Source organism: Typopeltis vanoorti, chromosome 3 (genome assembly GCF_054136105.1).
Source record: "Typopeltis vanoorti isolate ZY-2024b chromosome 3, IOZ_Tvanoo_1.0, whole genome shotgun sequence".
NCBI lineage: Eukaryota > Metazoa > Arthropoda > Arachnida > Uropygi > Thelyphonidae > Typopeltis > Typopeltis vanoorti.
The window spans coordinates 53,540,989-53,557,788 of record NC_143551.1 but is presented as its reverse complement, the minus strand read 5'-3'; the positions used below and the strand labels follow the sequence as shown (position 1 = coordinate 53,557,788).

At 37.1% G+C, this 16,800-nt stretch overlaps 1 protein-coding gene and 1 non-coding gene across 2 annotated transcripts in view; both read left to right on the top strand.

The window, feature by feature from the left end:
- LOC150108157 (uncharacterized) overlaps positions 1–16,800 on the top strand; it is a 280,382-nt gene that overhangs the window by 228,843 nt on the left and 34,739 nt on the right. The window contains exons 16-17 of the mRNA XM_090390420.1: positions 2,458–2,601; positions 13,726–13,785. Coding sequence (XP_090246546.1) covers positions 2,458–2,601; positions 13,726–13,785 — 204 coding nt within the window. The remainder of the gene's footprint in view (positions 1–2,457; positions 2,602–13,725; positions 13,786–16,800) is intronic.
- Positions 16,216–16,317, top strand: LOC150108158 (U6 spliceosomal RNA). Its single transcript, XR_016548173.1, has one exon. It is a non-coding gene; the product is annotated as a U6 spliceosomal RNA (small nuclear RNA).

Below are 16,800 nucleotides of genomic sequence, written 5' to 3'. Positions count from 1 at the left end.
ATATCGCAATCCATTTTCTCTTGTCAATGAATACATAGTGCACGCGGGTGCACACACACACACACACACACACACATTTCACAAAATCCCCCATGTCAAACCTCCCGTATAACAATATATTGACAACCATTGTTCTTGTTTACCAGCATCATGAATAACACTTTATCTGTCATACATGGTATAAATATATCAAAAAATAACACACTCAACCACACAATCATACACAAGGATGCTACAACTATTAATTATTAAAAATATCATGAATGTAGTGTTGAAACAGTGACTTATCTGTAAGCTCACAATCATGCAGTCAGTCCAGTATGCACCACCTGGTAGTCCTGATGGAAGCTGGATAATGTGATTAGGGCTAAAAGAGGGGCACACACACACACTGTATGTATGCATATGTAACTTAGGTTTCACAAAATATATATATGCTGTTCCATAACTTATTTTAACATTGCTTATCTCTCATGTATAAAATTAATATCAAACTCATATTTAATATTAATTTTATATATGAGAGATTGCAAACCTACAGAGCCTGTATTTCCAAGAGATGAAAAAAAAGAGGAATGAATCTATTGATGTTTTTCTTAAACAGCTAGATATTACAGTCCTTGGAGAACACTATGTGAGGAAGGCTGTTCCAGAAGACAGAAGTAGGAGGAAAGGAAAGAGCAGAGCAGTTATCTTACTGGGTTTGAAGTTTGGACTGTGAATATATGGTAACCAACAGCTGTTCACATTTTCCTAATGTTAGAGAAAAGTGGAAGAATGATAGAAGCCAGCACCCACCAAAATGTGTACAGAAAAGGCACAGAGAAGAAACAGAAAAACTGTGATAAAGTGTCTGAAGTGATTCTTCAAGAAAGGAGTTATCATTTAAATGGAATGTCCTCTTCTGGACAGTAATAAGAATGTTTAGGGAGGTTTTTTGTGTAGCCCCACCACCCCACCCAAATGTGAGAAAATTATTCTATTATGATTGGATGGATTTGGAGATAAAATGGACAAGATTATCCCCCCCCCCTCTTCCCACTGAAGATATTTGTTGTTGAAGATATAGATGTTATTTGTTACAGATAATGAAATTTGGAATGTTTGGGCACTTTAGGGTTTTGTTGTGTGGAAAATGGTGTCTTCAACCGAAAAGAACAGCAAGAAGGCTATGGATGTGTTTGTACTAGAGAAAGCTAGAGTTGTATGTCAGCCCAAGTATAGAATTCTAATCCACTGGATATCTATTATCAAAGCTAAACTGAGAGAAGAAGTAAGATCATGCTTAGAAGAATGAAGAGAAGACTGTTTTTATAGCATTAAAGTTGATAAGATTATCCTCATCTCCCAATTGTGACTGTTCGGAATGTTTGATAACTTCAGGGATTTGTCAGTTATTATTATTATTTGACACCTCCAGGGAATCCAAAGGCTCATCGAGAGAGAGTATGCCAACAGCATCGAATGATGGGCCCCTTCCAACTACTAGCCGCACTCGAGCTTGCTTAACTTTTTTTTGCATGAGCCATTAGTAGCAGAGGTTGAAGAGGAATAGTGGAATGTGCTATCATCAAAAAAAGGTGTGGATAGGATTTCAGATAGCAAGAGAGAAAGAGAGAGAATTAATTTATGTATAGGTGGAAGAGGATAGACAAAAGTAAAGAACCTAAAGTTCTGTACTTTTGTCAATGTGGATCACTAGAATGGAAACCAGCCACCAAATTACAAAACTGGAAAGCAGACCTTAAGTGAGTAGAGTTAGTTATATTGGCCTAGTTTATTGTCAAGCTAAAGTATGCTGGGCATTATGCAAGACCCAATCAACGACAATGGAAACATCCAGAGCAAAGCCCTTTTGTCGGAAAGGCTGTTCAATTCCTGTGCATGAGGAATCTCTATCTGGTTCTCTTTCGACTAAAGGTGAGTTAGCAGGTCTCATACAGAGATAGAGGATTTTTCACCAGAAACTTGTGTTTTTCATTCCTCAAAACTGGCAAACCAGCCACATGAATACACACACACACACAGATCTACAGTCATGAATACTTGCTCATAGGGGATGCAGCAGAGGAGTGATAAGCCGGCTGCATTATTTTATTGTAAAAGCCCTCATTAGAGGACTTTATAGGGATGGATGAGAGTAGGGAAGAGAAGAAAATATCTATATATGGGTTATGCATTTAGTTCCCTTAAGCATCTAATGCAAGTCTGTATCATGCATGTCACTGGTTTCTACTATTAAAGGCCACTTACCAAGCTTTACTAAGTTTTTTAAAAAAATTTTAAAAAAGATCTTAAATATTTTCTAATTCCAACTAATTTTCAAATAAAGAAAATATCTATACTTATGAAAATTTTAATTATTCCTCTTTAACTAAAATCAAGTTTTAACATGATGTTATATATGTTTTTTTAATTCTTCTTTTGATAAACTCATTGGCTAATTCAACTTCTAAGGCACACTCACTGTAACCCCTGATCACTGGCCAAATAGCTTTTCCAGTCCTGATTTGAGTCCAGAGACAGAAGGAGAAAATAATGATCCAAAATATGGTGGTCCAGGACAGATTAGTCCAAGAAGACATACATCTGATAATACAGGTAAATTAATCTACAAGTTTTATTCTAATTTAATGAAATTTAAAAAATAATAATAAATGATTATATGTGTTGAGTATGTCCACCTCTAAAGTTATACATGCTCAATATTTTGCCGGTCTGGTTGGCCGAGTGTCTAGCGTATTTTCTCTCCAGTCAAAAGGCTGTGGGTTCGAATCCTGGTGTGGGCATGGATGTTTGTGACTGTCTGTGAAAATACTAGTGGTGGTCGGCGGTAGATGGCATTGGTGTAGATGATGAAGGTAGTTGCGGTAGGTGGAGACGGAGAATTGTAGAGTAGGTGCCCTACCTCGATGAGTCTTTGGACTCCCTGGTGGTGTTACGTAATAATAATAAAAAAAGAAATAACCACAGTAATAAACTTTAATGAAAAACACTGATATTTCATACTGAAATTAACAGTACATCATCATGTGGAAACAGCAATCGATTCAAAGAAAAGGAATATAAGGTAAATACAATGATCAGGTTACTGATTAAAATGGTTGCTGTGTTGTAGAGAAATAATACTTAAAAAACAAAAAACATTTCTGATAATTATCAGAAATGTTTTACTGCATTTACTGCAGTGAAATTTATTGCATTTACTGCAGTGAAATTAGGCAAGCACTGTGGAAAATATTGTTGTTATGGAGAAAATATACAACAGAATATGACTAGGAGCATAGGGAATACAAGGTGCCTAGAAATATGACAAACTAGTAAGAAAAGAAAAAAGAGCAAATGAGAAGGAAAAAAACCATCAGCTAAAACAAATCCAAAGGAATTCTTCTGCTATGTGTGTGTGTGTGTGTGTGTGTTGTAAGCAAAAGGAAGAATGATTATAAAAGGACAACAGTGGTGAAGTAACCACTGCAGTAAATATACTGGAATTATTAATGAGCATTTTGATAGGTATTTCATATTGATAAAAGTGATATTGTGCAAAGTATAGAGATCAAATGTTAGAAAAATTATATAAATTAATAAATCACAACCTTGGATAGGACCTGAAAATGGATTACTGTGTTTGTTTACAAATGCCAGAAGTATCAGAAATAAGGGAAATGAAATGGTTTCATTGATTGAGTTTATCCACCCCCATGTTTGAATGAAGGTAATATTCTAACGGGAACAGAAATGGAAAGATACAGTTTTTTGCGAGGATAGAAAGGACAAGAAGGGAGGAGAGTGTGCTGCTGATGATAGCAGAGGAATTATGTCCACATACGGTAGACATCAAAGAGGGAAATAGTCTCAGTGTGGTGTAACATGGAGGTTGACAGGAAGACATATTTAGTTGGATGTTGCTGTAGACTAGGGCAGTGGTGGCGAACCTTTTTATGTGCACATGCCAAAAGTTTACAAATTGAGTTGCTGTCGTGCCAGCGTGTGGCAGAAATTTACAAATCAAGTTGCTGATGTGCCGGCAGTTTTTAATAGGGGAAAAATTAATAGAAAATTATTTATTTATTTATAATATTTTATAAATATTTTATTTATAATATTTATATATAAATTTATAATATTATTCAGTGTAAAATTGATTATTGTATTATTAAATTGATTTTAATGATGTTGGTTTGAAAAAAAAAAGAAAATGGTAGTGAGAAAAATATTTATGCATTGTAATATGCAAAAAAGATTTGCATATTACCTCACACAAGAAAAATGTTTAAACATGTTCATGTCGAGGCGATAGTAACTTGCTCCCCGTGTTAACAACATGCCTTCCCCAACAGCCATTATACTGCAGATGCAAGTAAAACAAGTGCAGATTTATTGCATCCCTGAATAAGGTACAGAGGCTTTTGCAGTCTGTGTAATATATTTCTTAACAAATAGTGTGATTCATTAGTTAGAGCAGTTTTTATTCTAGCCTCTAATTGCACTATTATTGTCCCCTCCCACAGAAACTATGCCGTATAGACTCAAGCAAAACCATATATTGCACTTAAACACATTATCTAACTAAAATCTATTGTCCAATTTTTCGAAATAAGTGTTTGTTTTATTGCATTTGAAATTCTCGATATCATTATGACAGATAGAATAACTTCAAATAAAATTCTACCACGAATTGAAACATGCCATATAATTATGATGACCATACATTCTTTATTTAAGAGGACAGTCCTTTATTTCACTGCTCTGTCCTTTAGATTTTTTTTTTTCTAAAATGGCCATTTTGTCCTTTATTTTGTGAATTGAAATAGTAAATTGAATATTGATGCCAACATATTTAAAGATGCAATTCATAGATTTTACCAAACCTGCATTGATTATTTAAATAACTGGGACAGCTGTTTTGTGGAAATGGAAGTATTTGATTGGATCCTACTATGAGAAATCCCTCTGCAGGCGAAGATCGAGGAAAGTGTTTTGTTCACTTCCAGTCATTGGAACTTAAACATAAATGACGGCGAACTCTTTGATGAAATTTCATGTATTAAAAGTTATGTCACCAGTGAAAAGATCGAAGAATGGCAACAAAATGACGAGTCCTGCCGATGTAGATGGGTTGAAATTTTTAAATATTTCGCAAAGATAAACATGTATCTTTTAAAAACATTTTAAAAATCGTTGATTTTTGCTTATATCTCCCTGGATCTATGTCCTCCACTGAACGAGTATTTTCATTAGTGAACAATATGTTGACCAGTGATAAAAAAACCAATTAAAAATCGAAACATTGAAAGCATGCATTTATATAAAATGGAACTTTGACATGAATAGTATACAGTTTTATGAATTTTTAACACACGAACCTGATTTATTAAAAAAAGTTCATTCTTGTGAAAAGTATCAAAATTAAATTTTTTTAAGTAATAATATGAATGTTTAAAATGCTATGTATATGCTTATGTTTTACAATAAACGTTATAAAGCTTTTTAGTTTTTTTAGTCAAACAAATAAACGCAACCTGTTTTTTTTTATTATTTATTATGAAACAATTTCTGATTTGTCCTTTATTTTCTCTAAAAAAATATAGTCACTATACATATAATGCTTATGTGAGTTCGCCTGCCAGCCCAAAAGCAAACAAGCAGGAATAAAATTCAACCAATGGTTGAAACTTTGTGTGAGTTGAGCCCGCTGGTAATGAGAAGTTCCATTGGAACGATAAACGACACCCCGTCGTGAATGTGTTAAAACTAAGAAATATATAGTGAATATTATTATGGCTGTTTCAGATGTTATGGAATTCGGTTGAAGAGAATTAGCATTTCAACTCAACACTTGTCGGTTGCCTTTGTCTTTGGGTCGCGTGATCTTTTGTTAATACCACACCAATCATATGCACGTCTTCATAGCTGCTCTCTCATGTAAAACAAAATTTAACTTGTACGTATTGTAATAATTTTTAAAAAATTTAAATGTATAAGTGTATAAAAGGATATCACCTGTAAATCATTGACGTGCCAGCAAAATTCTCAGACGTGCCACCTCTGGCATGTGTACCATAGGTTCGCCATCTATGGACCAGTAAATGTGGAGGGTGGTGATGAAGAAATGTATAAACAACTTGGATTAGTGAAAAAAGGAAGGGTAATTATTATGAGTGATTTTAATTATGTTAGTATAGATTTGAATGCATTTGGAAATAAGGAAAATGAATTTCTCAAGTTCTTGAGAAATAACTACTTCAGGCAGCATGTAAATGAGGGCATACAAGGATCGAGAGTTTTAGATCTGATAATTTCATCAAAGGAAGTAATTGTGAGAGGGGTTTCACATTGTCCTCCAGTTGGTGAGAGTGATCACGAAGTGATCACCTGCATTGTGGCTAGCCATATGCAGACTTCTGTGAGGAAAGGATGTATGTGAAATTATAAGGCTGGTGATCATGACAAGCTTAGAAGACAGCTTGGAGCTATAGCATGGAATATGGAGTTGAGCAGTAAGGAAATAAATGCTGCTTGGTAACTGACAAAGAAATACATAACTGCAGTAATGTGAATGTATTCCAAAAGCCAAAAGGCTCAATAAGATCAGTGTAAGAATGAATTGAGGGGCTTAATTATTATTATTATTATTTGACACCTCCAGGGAGCCCAAGGACTCATCGAGGGAGAGCACCTGTTCTACAACTCCGTTTCCACCATTCAATCACCAACTGACTGCAACTACACCAACGCCATCTACCACCGACCACCACTGGTATTTCCACGGACAATCACAAACATCCATGCCCATGGCGGGATTTGAATCCACAGCCTTTTGGCTGGATATCGGATACGCTATCCACTCGACCAACCAGGCCGGCAATCTGGAACAAGAAGGTACTTTGGAGAACAGTACAGGATGAATAATGGTAATAATCAGTTACATGAAGAGTATAAAGAACAAGCCAGGAGAGTGACTCTGTTAGTAAGGAAAACAAAATTGCAGTATGAGCAGAAATTGGAAATTCTGTAGGGTGTTTCTTCGCCTGAAGAAACGCCCTACAAAGTTTTTTTAGATATGTGGCAAGTAGAAAGAAGAATGATCATGGTAAGATGATGTTAATGGATGAAAATGGTAGAATGGTAATTGCTGCCAAAGACATTGTTGAGGCATTCAGTAATCAATTTATAAAGAAGTTTCATCCTCATCAGGGTGGAATTATGAGGAACTTAAGTGTAGAGAACATAGGAGATGGCTTAATTATGAGTGAGCAGGAAGTATTTGAGAAAACAAATAACTTTGATGTCGATAAGATTTGATGACGTATCACCACACATCTTAAGGGAATGTTCCAGGGAATTGGCAGTAGCATTGGCATGCTTATTTAATAAGAGTCTTACAACAGCATATGTTCCAAGGGAATGAAAAGAAGGTAAAATAAAGGTGTTGCTAAGGCTGTTGCTTCAAATTATAGGCCAATCTGTATATCTGGAGTTGTGGCGAAGGTACTGGAAGATTGGTGAGAAGTAGGATATAGAAATGGGTTGATAACAGCAGTATTCTCTGTAGTTATCAGCATGGGTTTGTTAAAGGGAGATCATGTTGCACTAACTTATGTGCTATAACAAGATGACAATTACCTTGGACAGGGGAGATACATATACTGTGGTAGACATCATATTGCCTTACTGACATCAAGGTTATTTATTTCCTCAAATACTTCCTGCTCTCACTCACAATTAAGCCATTCTCTCTATGTCTTGTACCCTTAAGTTTCTCATGATTTCACCCTGATGAGGATGAAACACCCTTATAAATTGATCACTGAATACCTCAACAATGTCTTCTGCAGCAGTTACCATTCTACCATTTTTATCCATTAATATCATTATTATTATGGGTATCTCCACGGAGTCAGTAGACTCATCGCCGGAGACCCAAACTATCAAAACAATATCTATCATATCTCTTCTTGAATTCATTTACAGACGAAGAACTCACAACTGAGTCAGGCAACAAATTCCACTCATTCACCACCCTCCAGGCGAAAAACCTCATTCTCACAGCCTTGTTAACGACACTTTTCCTTAATTTCCAGGGATGACCTCTTGTTCTTCCATTACTATCACACAGCTGAAACATTTCCCCTGCATCAATCTTATAAAAATCTTTTAGTAATTTAAATGTTTCTATCATATCCCCTCTTCTCCACCTGTCAACTAACCTCTGCAATCCACAAGCTCTCAATCTATCAGTGGGGAGCATTTTTTACAAGATTTAGTCACTCTCCTCTGAACCCTCTCCACAACCTCCTCATCTCCAAGGAATCCAGGTGACCAGACTTGAGCACAGTAATCCAAATGTGGAAGTATCAATACCTTATAAAGAAGAATAATAACCTCTTTATCTCTGGATATTAGTGTGTTTCTCAATAACCAAGTAATCCTATGTGCAATCTTGGAGACGTTAGCAATGTGTCCCCTGAACTTTATCTCACTCTCCACCAACACCCCCAAGTTCATAGCCTCATGAATCTCTAGGAGTACCATTCCATCAATGTAGTACACAGCTGGTAATCTTTTAATCCAAAATGCATAACTTTACATTTTTCCACATTGAACTGACATCCATTACCTTTTGCCCATTTATTTAAATCATCTTGCAAAATCTCAACATCAGCTTGATTTTTTATTTAACCTACTTTGCATCATCAGCAAGCATCTCCCTTTAAACCATTTCCTATATCATTTATGTACAAATTAAACAATAACGGCCAAAGCACAGAGCATTGAGGCACACTACTGGTCACCTGCCTCATCCTGGACTCTGCTCCTCCATATACCACTTTCTGGTATCTCTCCCTGAGCCATTCTCTTATCCATATCACCAGTTTAATATCCATCCCCATCTTCTCCAATTTGCACGACAGTATTCCATGGGGTATCCTGTCAAAAGCCTTAGAAAATTCCAGAAGTACCACTATGTAGCCATTTCTTTTGTCCAACTCAGATGTCATTCTATTATAAAAAGTTAATAAATTGCTAAGGCAGGATCGATCTTTAACAAAACCATGTTGGCCCCTATAGAGTATCATATCCTGATCCACCCAATTCTTGAATTTTGTCTTTAACCAACTTTTTGTCTTTACCACCACTCCCAAGATGGTGATTGGTCTGTAATAACTACTGCAGTTTTAGAGCCACTTTTATGCAAAGGAACGCCTTCCTTCCACTCCCTAGGTACCATACCATAGTTCAAACATAAGTTAAATAACCAAGTAAGAGGCATTGACAATTCCTTTGCACATTCACACAACATCCGAGCTGATATTCCTTTATACAAATAAATATACAAATTTAAATACAACAGTGTTTGTATTTAAATTTTGCAATATACTAAGTACCGCTGATTTATTACCTTCAATACTCGCATTAGCTATTGCTACAGGTACAGAGATATTATTATTAAACAAGACCTCATGCAGTCAAAGACTCATCTAGGAGGTCCTTTTATCTCACACACATCTCATCATACCGGGTCTTAAAAACATTCAAACTCCCTGCAGACACCACACTCTCAGGCAAGGCATTCCAATCATTCACAACTCTGCACGAAAAAAACCTGCCTCTCACTCCCCTACTCACACCCTCTTTATACAGTTTCCAGGTATGACCTCTGGTTCTCCCCTGATCTCCCACTATTCTCTGTAGAACTTCTCCACCATTGATCCTATAACAACCCCTTACCAACTTGTAGGTCTCTATCATATCTCCCCCCCCCTCTTCCTTCTCTCCACTAGACTCTGCAAATTACATCTTTTCAATCTTTCCTCATACTCGACATTCCAGAGGTCAGAGACTACCTTAGTCAGTCGCCTTTGGACCCTTTCCAACATCTCTTCATCCTTCTGAAAACCAGGTGACCAAATCTGGGCACAATAGTCCATGTGTGGCCTAATCAAAGCCTTATACAATGGAACAAGAATCTCCCTACTTCTACATGTCAGTGTCCTCCTCATCATTCCCAGAAGTCTTTGTGTTGTCTTCACAATTTTGGCGATGTGTCCCCTAAATTTTAGATCCTTATCCACTATCACTCCCAGATCTCTTATTTCCTCTACTTCCAACAATATATTCTCACCAAGCATAAATTCTGCATCCCATCTTTGTTTTCCAAATTTTAAAACCTTACATTTTGCAACATTGAACTCACATCCCCATTTGCTTGCCCAATCACTCAATTTATTCAAGTCTTCTTGCAAGGCAAGAAGACTTGAATAAATTGAGTGATTTTAGACACAACATCTTCACTACTCTTTATGGTTCGTCCCAACTTTGCATCATCTGCAAACAACTGAATATCTCCATCCAAATCTTCGCCAATATCATTAATATACAAGTTAAATAGTAATGGCCCTAAAACAGATCCCTGAGGCACTCCACTAGTGACTTTCCTTTTCCTGGATATTGTACCCCCATACACAACTTGTTGATACCTATCAGATAGCCAGTCTCCAATCCAATGCACTAATCTAATATCCAACCCCATCTGCTCTAGTTTGACTGTCAACTTATCATGAGGTACTCTATCAAAAGCTTTTGCAAAATCCAAGTATATTACTGTGTATCCTTCTCCTCTGTCCAAGGAAGCAGTCACTTTATTGTAATAAGTAAGTAGATTACTAAAACACGACCTCCCTTTACCAAATCCATGCTGTCCATCAAAGATTATACCATTGTTGTCAACCCAACTCTGGATCCTAGTTCTCACAAGCTTCTCCAACAACTTAACCACAACACCTGACACACAGATAGGCCTATAGTTTGATGCTTGAGTTCGATCACCTCTTTTATGAAGTGGCACAATCTTGCCCTCCTTCCACTCTTTAGGGACTTGACCAAGTGCAAGACTCGTATTAAAAAAATATGTCAATGGCCCTAAAACAGATCCCTGAGGCACTCCACTAGTGACTTTCCTTTTCCTGGATATTGCACCCCCATACACAACTTGTTGATACCTATCAGATAGCCAGTCTCCAATCCAATGCACTAATCTAATATCCAACTCCATCTTTCCTCTTGGGTGATAGACTTTTGAAAAGTGATGACTCAGTAACTCTACTATTACATCTGAATTGGTCAACTCAGTGCTGATGGTACTGAGTTGACCATATGGAAGAATACTTTGGAAGGATAACTAAAGTTATCCTTCTTAAAGTATTCTTCCTTTTACTTGCCACATAGTAGAACTCTTTGGGATTACTCTTGATCTCCTTGGCTAAGGAGATCAAAGGTAATCCCAATTTTGCAACCTCCCAAGTCAATATCACATGATCGCTCTCACCAATTGGAGGTAACGAGGACACTTTACTTATGCATATGTCCTTTGAACCAATGACCAGGTCCAACGCTCTCACACCATGTGTTGTCCCTTCAGGTATGTGCTGTTTCAAGTAATTATCTCTTAGAAGATGTATGAATTCCTTTTTACCACATGATATTTCCTCCTTCCAGTTGATATCACCATAATTAAAATTCCCCATAATAATCACTAACCCTGCACTCATTGCACTAATTTGCTGATGTATGAATTCAATATCACTCCTTGTACCCCCTGGCCTATAGCAGCAGTAACCAACTATATATTTGGTTGTGTTGGTCACTATTTCACACCAGACTGCTTCAAATGAACTACCATTCACATGTTTATCCTCTTAATATATACTACTTTCTTTGGCTGTAACTCATTGGCTATCATCAACAGTACTCCCCCCCCATTCTATCTTCTCTATCCTCCCTGAAAATGCTGTACCCGTCACATTCAATTCCAGTAACCACATCTGCTGACAGCCAAGTTTCACTAATGCTACAACTTTTGGTGAGATTGCACTGACTAATGCCAAAAATTCTTCCCTCTTATTTCGAATGCTTCTTGCATTAGCATACAAAATTGCAGATTCCCTGTAGTTCTTGTATATCAGTTCTAATTTCAGTAGTCATGGGACTACTGAAATTAGAACTGATATACATGTCACTAATTTCAGTAGTCCCATGCCGATTTTTATCCACTCTATTCTGCAATTTATTCCGTGAATAAGGATCAACAAATATACAATCACTGCATAAGTATCTCCCTCTTACACTCAATCTTTTCAATTTTAGTTTCCCTGCTCAATTTCTTCAACTTGTTCATAAGCGATTGAAGAAGTTACTGTTTTTTAACAGAAAACAGTAACTTCTTCAATCACTTATGACCTTCCATGTTCAGATGCAACCCATCTCTTGCATACAGCCATCTTTTGCCTTCAAACACACTCCAGACCTCTTTTTTTGCATGATATGATTGCATTCTTGCAATCATATCATTCATTATCTTCGCTCGTCTACTTAACTCGTAATTGTCAAAACGAGGCAGCACACACACACACACACACACTATCCTCCCTTTGACACTTTTCTTCTTCACGATATCTAACAATGTTCTTAAATCTTTTGCTACCCGATTAATACTACCACTGAGGTCATTTGTACCCCACCATGACTATCATCTTTTCTGCATCATGCCATCTCTTTATTGCTAAAGCCACTCTCTCTATTGTTCCACCAGCCAAGCACTCCTCAGGCATACTGCTCTCCATACCCTTAATCATAGAATCACCATATACTGTACCACTCATAACTACATTCAAGTCTAAGCAAGTGTCACTCACAGCTCATTTTCTATGCTATTCAGCATGACTCTCCCAGTTTCATTACTTTCCCTCAATGCTCATTTACTTACTCCCTCACTCTCACGACATCTCGTTTTTTCTAGACTCTTATGCTTTCATTCTGTTGACTCCCAATCACTCCCATATTATTTATTACTTCATCAATCACCATCATCTTACCATTATCTCAACAATGTTTTCTGCAGCAATTACCATTCTACCATTTTCATCCATTAATATCATCTTACCATAATCATTCTTCCTTCTCCTTGTCACATATCTAAAAAAGTATAGGGCTTTTCTTCACCTGGTTTGCTAATTTCTGCTCATGCTTCACTTTTGTTGTCCTTACTGAGTCACTCTTTATAGTCTTCATGTAACTGATTATTACCATTATTCATCCTGTACTGTCTCCAAAGTACCTTCTTATTCTTCTTCCAGATTTCATGCTTAAACTCCTCATTCATTCATTCATTTTACACCTATCTTATTCACCCTTTTGACCTTCAGAATACATTCAATATGAGCAGAATGTATTCTGAACATTGATGCTATTATGCATTTCTTTGCTATTTTGCAAGCAGCATTTATTTCCTTACCATTAAACTTCTCATTATAAGCATAGCTCCAAGCTGTCTCCTAAACTTGTCATAATCGCGGGCCTTGTACTTCCACATATATCATTTCCCAGGTGATCACTTCATAATCACTCAACTGGAGGATATGCAGGATTTTTCAGACATTACTGACTGAAAAGACTTGGATCATCAATACTGTCTGAGTTACCAAGGCTTTGCCGAACTCTGAAGCCCATAATGCATATTATTACTTGCTGGTGATTTACTGTGATCTTTTGTTCTAGATAAACATAGGAGGTTACTATATCAATTTCCTGGTGTTCCATTTGTACTGGCTTTTTTGGTAATGTATTTATTATACATTAAACATTATTATACATTTTCTTAAATACTATACGTTTGATTTTGTCTTTGTTTCTATTTAATCTTTTGTTTTTACTTTCTGCATTCAGTGATAATTAAAGTTCTTCTGCAGTGTTTCCAAAAAGAAGAATGTCATCAGCAAATCATAGGTGATTTAGTTCTTTGCCATTTACCATAATTCTTCTATTTTTCCATTCCAGGTTTTTAAAAATTTGTTGGTCAATTTTTTAGTCAAACTCCATTTTTCACTTCCATGTGTCATGAGTGGAAGTATACAACTGTAATAATAGTAATAATATTTTACAGGAAGGTGTAAGAGAAATGATTGTGTCCGTTACTGGGCTGTTTAAGTTTTCTTCCACTGGCAAAGCATCGAAAGAATGGAAAGAGGGCAAGATCCCTATTAAATAATGGAGACTTCAAGATAGACATAGCAGATTATAGACAATTTAGTATCCTAGGTGGCTAAAATACTTTATTATTATTATTTCCCAAGACCTCATGGAGTCAAAGACTCATCTGGGAGGTCCTTTTATCACACACACACACACACACACACACACACACACACACACACACACACACACACACACACACACACACACACACATCTCATCATACCATGTCTTAAACACACTCAAACTCCCTGCAGACACCACACGCTCAGGCAAGGCATTCCAATCATTCACAACTCTGCACGAAAAAAACTGCCTCTCACTCCCTTACTCACACCCTCTGTATACATTTTCCAGGGATGACCTCTGGTTCTCCCCTGATCTCCCACTATTCTCTGTAGAACTTCTCCACCATTGACCTTATAACAACCCCTTACCAACTTGTAGGTCTCTATCATATCTCCCCCCCCCTCTTCCTTCTCTCCACCAGACTCTGCAAATTATATCTTCTCAATCTTTCCTCATACTCAACATTCCAGAGGTCAGAAACTACCTTAGTCAGTCGCCTTTGGACCCTTTCCAACATCTCTTCATCCTTCTGAAAACCAGGTGACCAAATCTGGGCACAATAGTCCATGTGTGGCCTAATCAAAACCTTATACAATGGAACAAGGATCTCCCTACTTCTACACGTCAGTGTCCTCTGCATCATTCCCAGAAGTCTTTGTGTTGTCTTCACAATTTTGGCGATGTGTCCCCTAAATTTTAGATCCTTATCCACTATCACCCCCAGATCTCTTATTTCCTCTATCTCCAACAATATATTCTCACCAAGCATAAATTCTGCATCCCATCTTTGTTTTCCAAATTTTAAAACCTTACATTTTGCAACATTGAACTCACATCCCCATTTGTTTGCCCAATCACTCAATTTATTCAAGTCTTCTTGCAAGGCCACAACATCTTCACTACTCTTTATGGTTCGTTCCAACTTTGCATCATCTGCAAACAACTGAATATCTCCATCCAAATCTTCGCCAATATCATTAATATACAAGTTAAATAGTAATGGCCCTAAAACAGACCCCTGAGGTACTCCACTAGTGACTTTCCTTTTCCTGGATATTGCACCCCCATACACAACTTGTTGATACCTATCAGATAGCCAGTCTCCAATCTAATGCACTAATTTAATATCCAACCCCATCTGCTCTAGTTTGGCTGTCAACTTATCATGAGGTACTCTATCAAAAGCCTTTGCGAAATCCAAGTATATTACTGTGTGTATCCTTCTCTGTCCAAGGAAGCAGTCACTTTATTGTAATAAGTGAGTAGATTACTAAAACATGACCTCCCTTTAACAAATCCATGCTGTCCATCAAAGATTATACCATTGTTGTCAACCCAACTCTGGATCCTAGTTCTCACAAGCTTTTCCAACAACTTAACCACAATACCTGACACAGAGATAGGCTTATAGTTTGATGCTTGAGTTCGATCACCTCCTTTATGAAGTGGCACAATCTTGCCCTCCTTCCACTCTTTAAGAACTTGACCAAGTGCAAGACTCATATTAAAAAAATATGTCAAGGCAGGTGTCAACTCTCTGGCACATTCCTTCGGAATACGTGGTGATATATTATCAAGTCCCACAGCCTTATTTACATCTAGTTTACTCAACTCCTCAAACACCTCTTGCTCACTAAGGTATTGGAAAAGTTGTTTAGGGGCTGAACTCTAGAATGAGTTGATAAGAATATCATACTGTATACTGGAAGGTGGGGAGAGAAAAACGCATTAAAGGAGAGGCCTTATATTAGTAATTTTTTTTAAATGCTTCCTACCCATGAATTGTAAACTTATAGTACATTAGTACTGTGGGCAAGCTAAGGTTTTTTTTTTACAATTGTTTTTATTTTTTGTATTATTTTATTTATTTAGTATACACCTGAAAAATGAAATTCATCTACCTATCTAGACAATCACAAACATCTATACCATGGTGGAATACCCACATCTATACCCACAGCCTGCTGGTTGAAGAGCAAGTATGCTAACCTGTCAGCCATCTAGACAGCAATTACTCACTTTCTGCAATGAAATACAGCTGAGTTAGATAAGAGAAATGGCTATACTGTAATATTACTGGACTTTGCAGATTCATTTGACAGGATATCTCATGGAGTTGCTTCGGCAGTACATATACTAAAATTGGAATGATACAGAGGATTAGCATGGCCCCTGCGCAAGGATGACACACAAAATCGTGAAGCGTTCCACATTTTTAAGTGCCTCCGTAGCGCAATTGGAAGAACGATGGTACATTGCGCCCTTTGATTGGAAAAGGCCTAAGTTTGATTCTCGCCATGACGGGAGAAATCTTTATATGGACTTTTTCAATCGAAGGTGAGTTAGCCGATCTCATATGGAGGTAGCAGAGTTTTTTCTCCCAGAAACTCAGGTTTTCATCCCACATACATACAAATCGGCCTTTCAGAACACATGCAATTTACAGACAAAAAATACTAGTTGTGGTGGTGGTAGTGGGCGGCAGATGGCATTAATGTGGATGATTGGTAGTAGAAGTTCGGGTGGAGACGGCAAGTTGTACACTAGGTGTCTTCCCATGATGAGTCTTCGGACTCCTTGGAGGTGTCAAGAATAACAATAATAATAGTAATATTACACATTGGAGCAAATGGGGATGGACATTAGCTTGGGGACATTGATAAGAAAGGGGCTGATGAATGGCATCAGAGAGCAATAAAT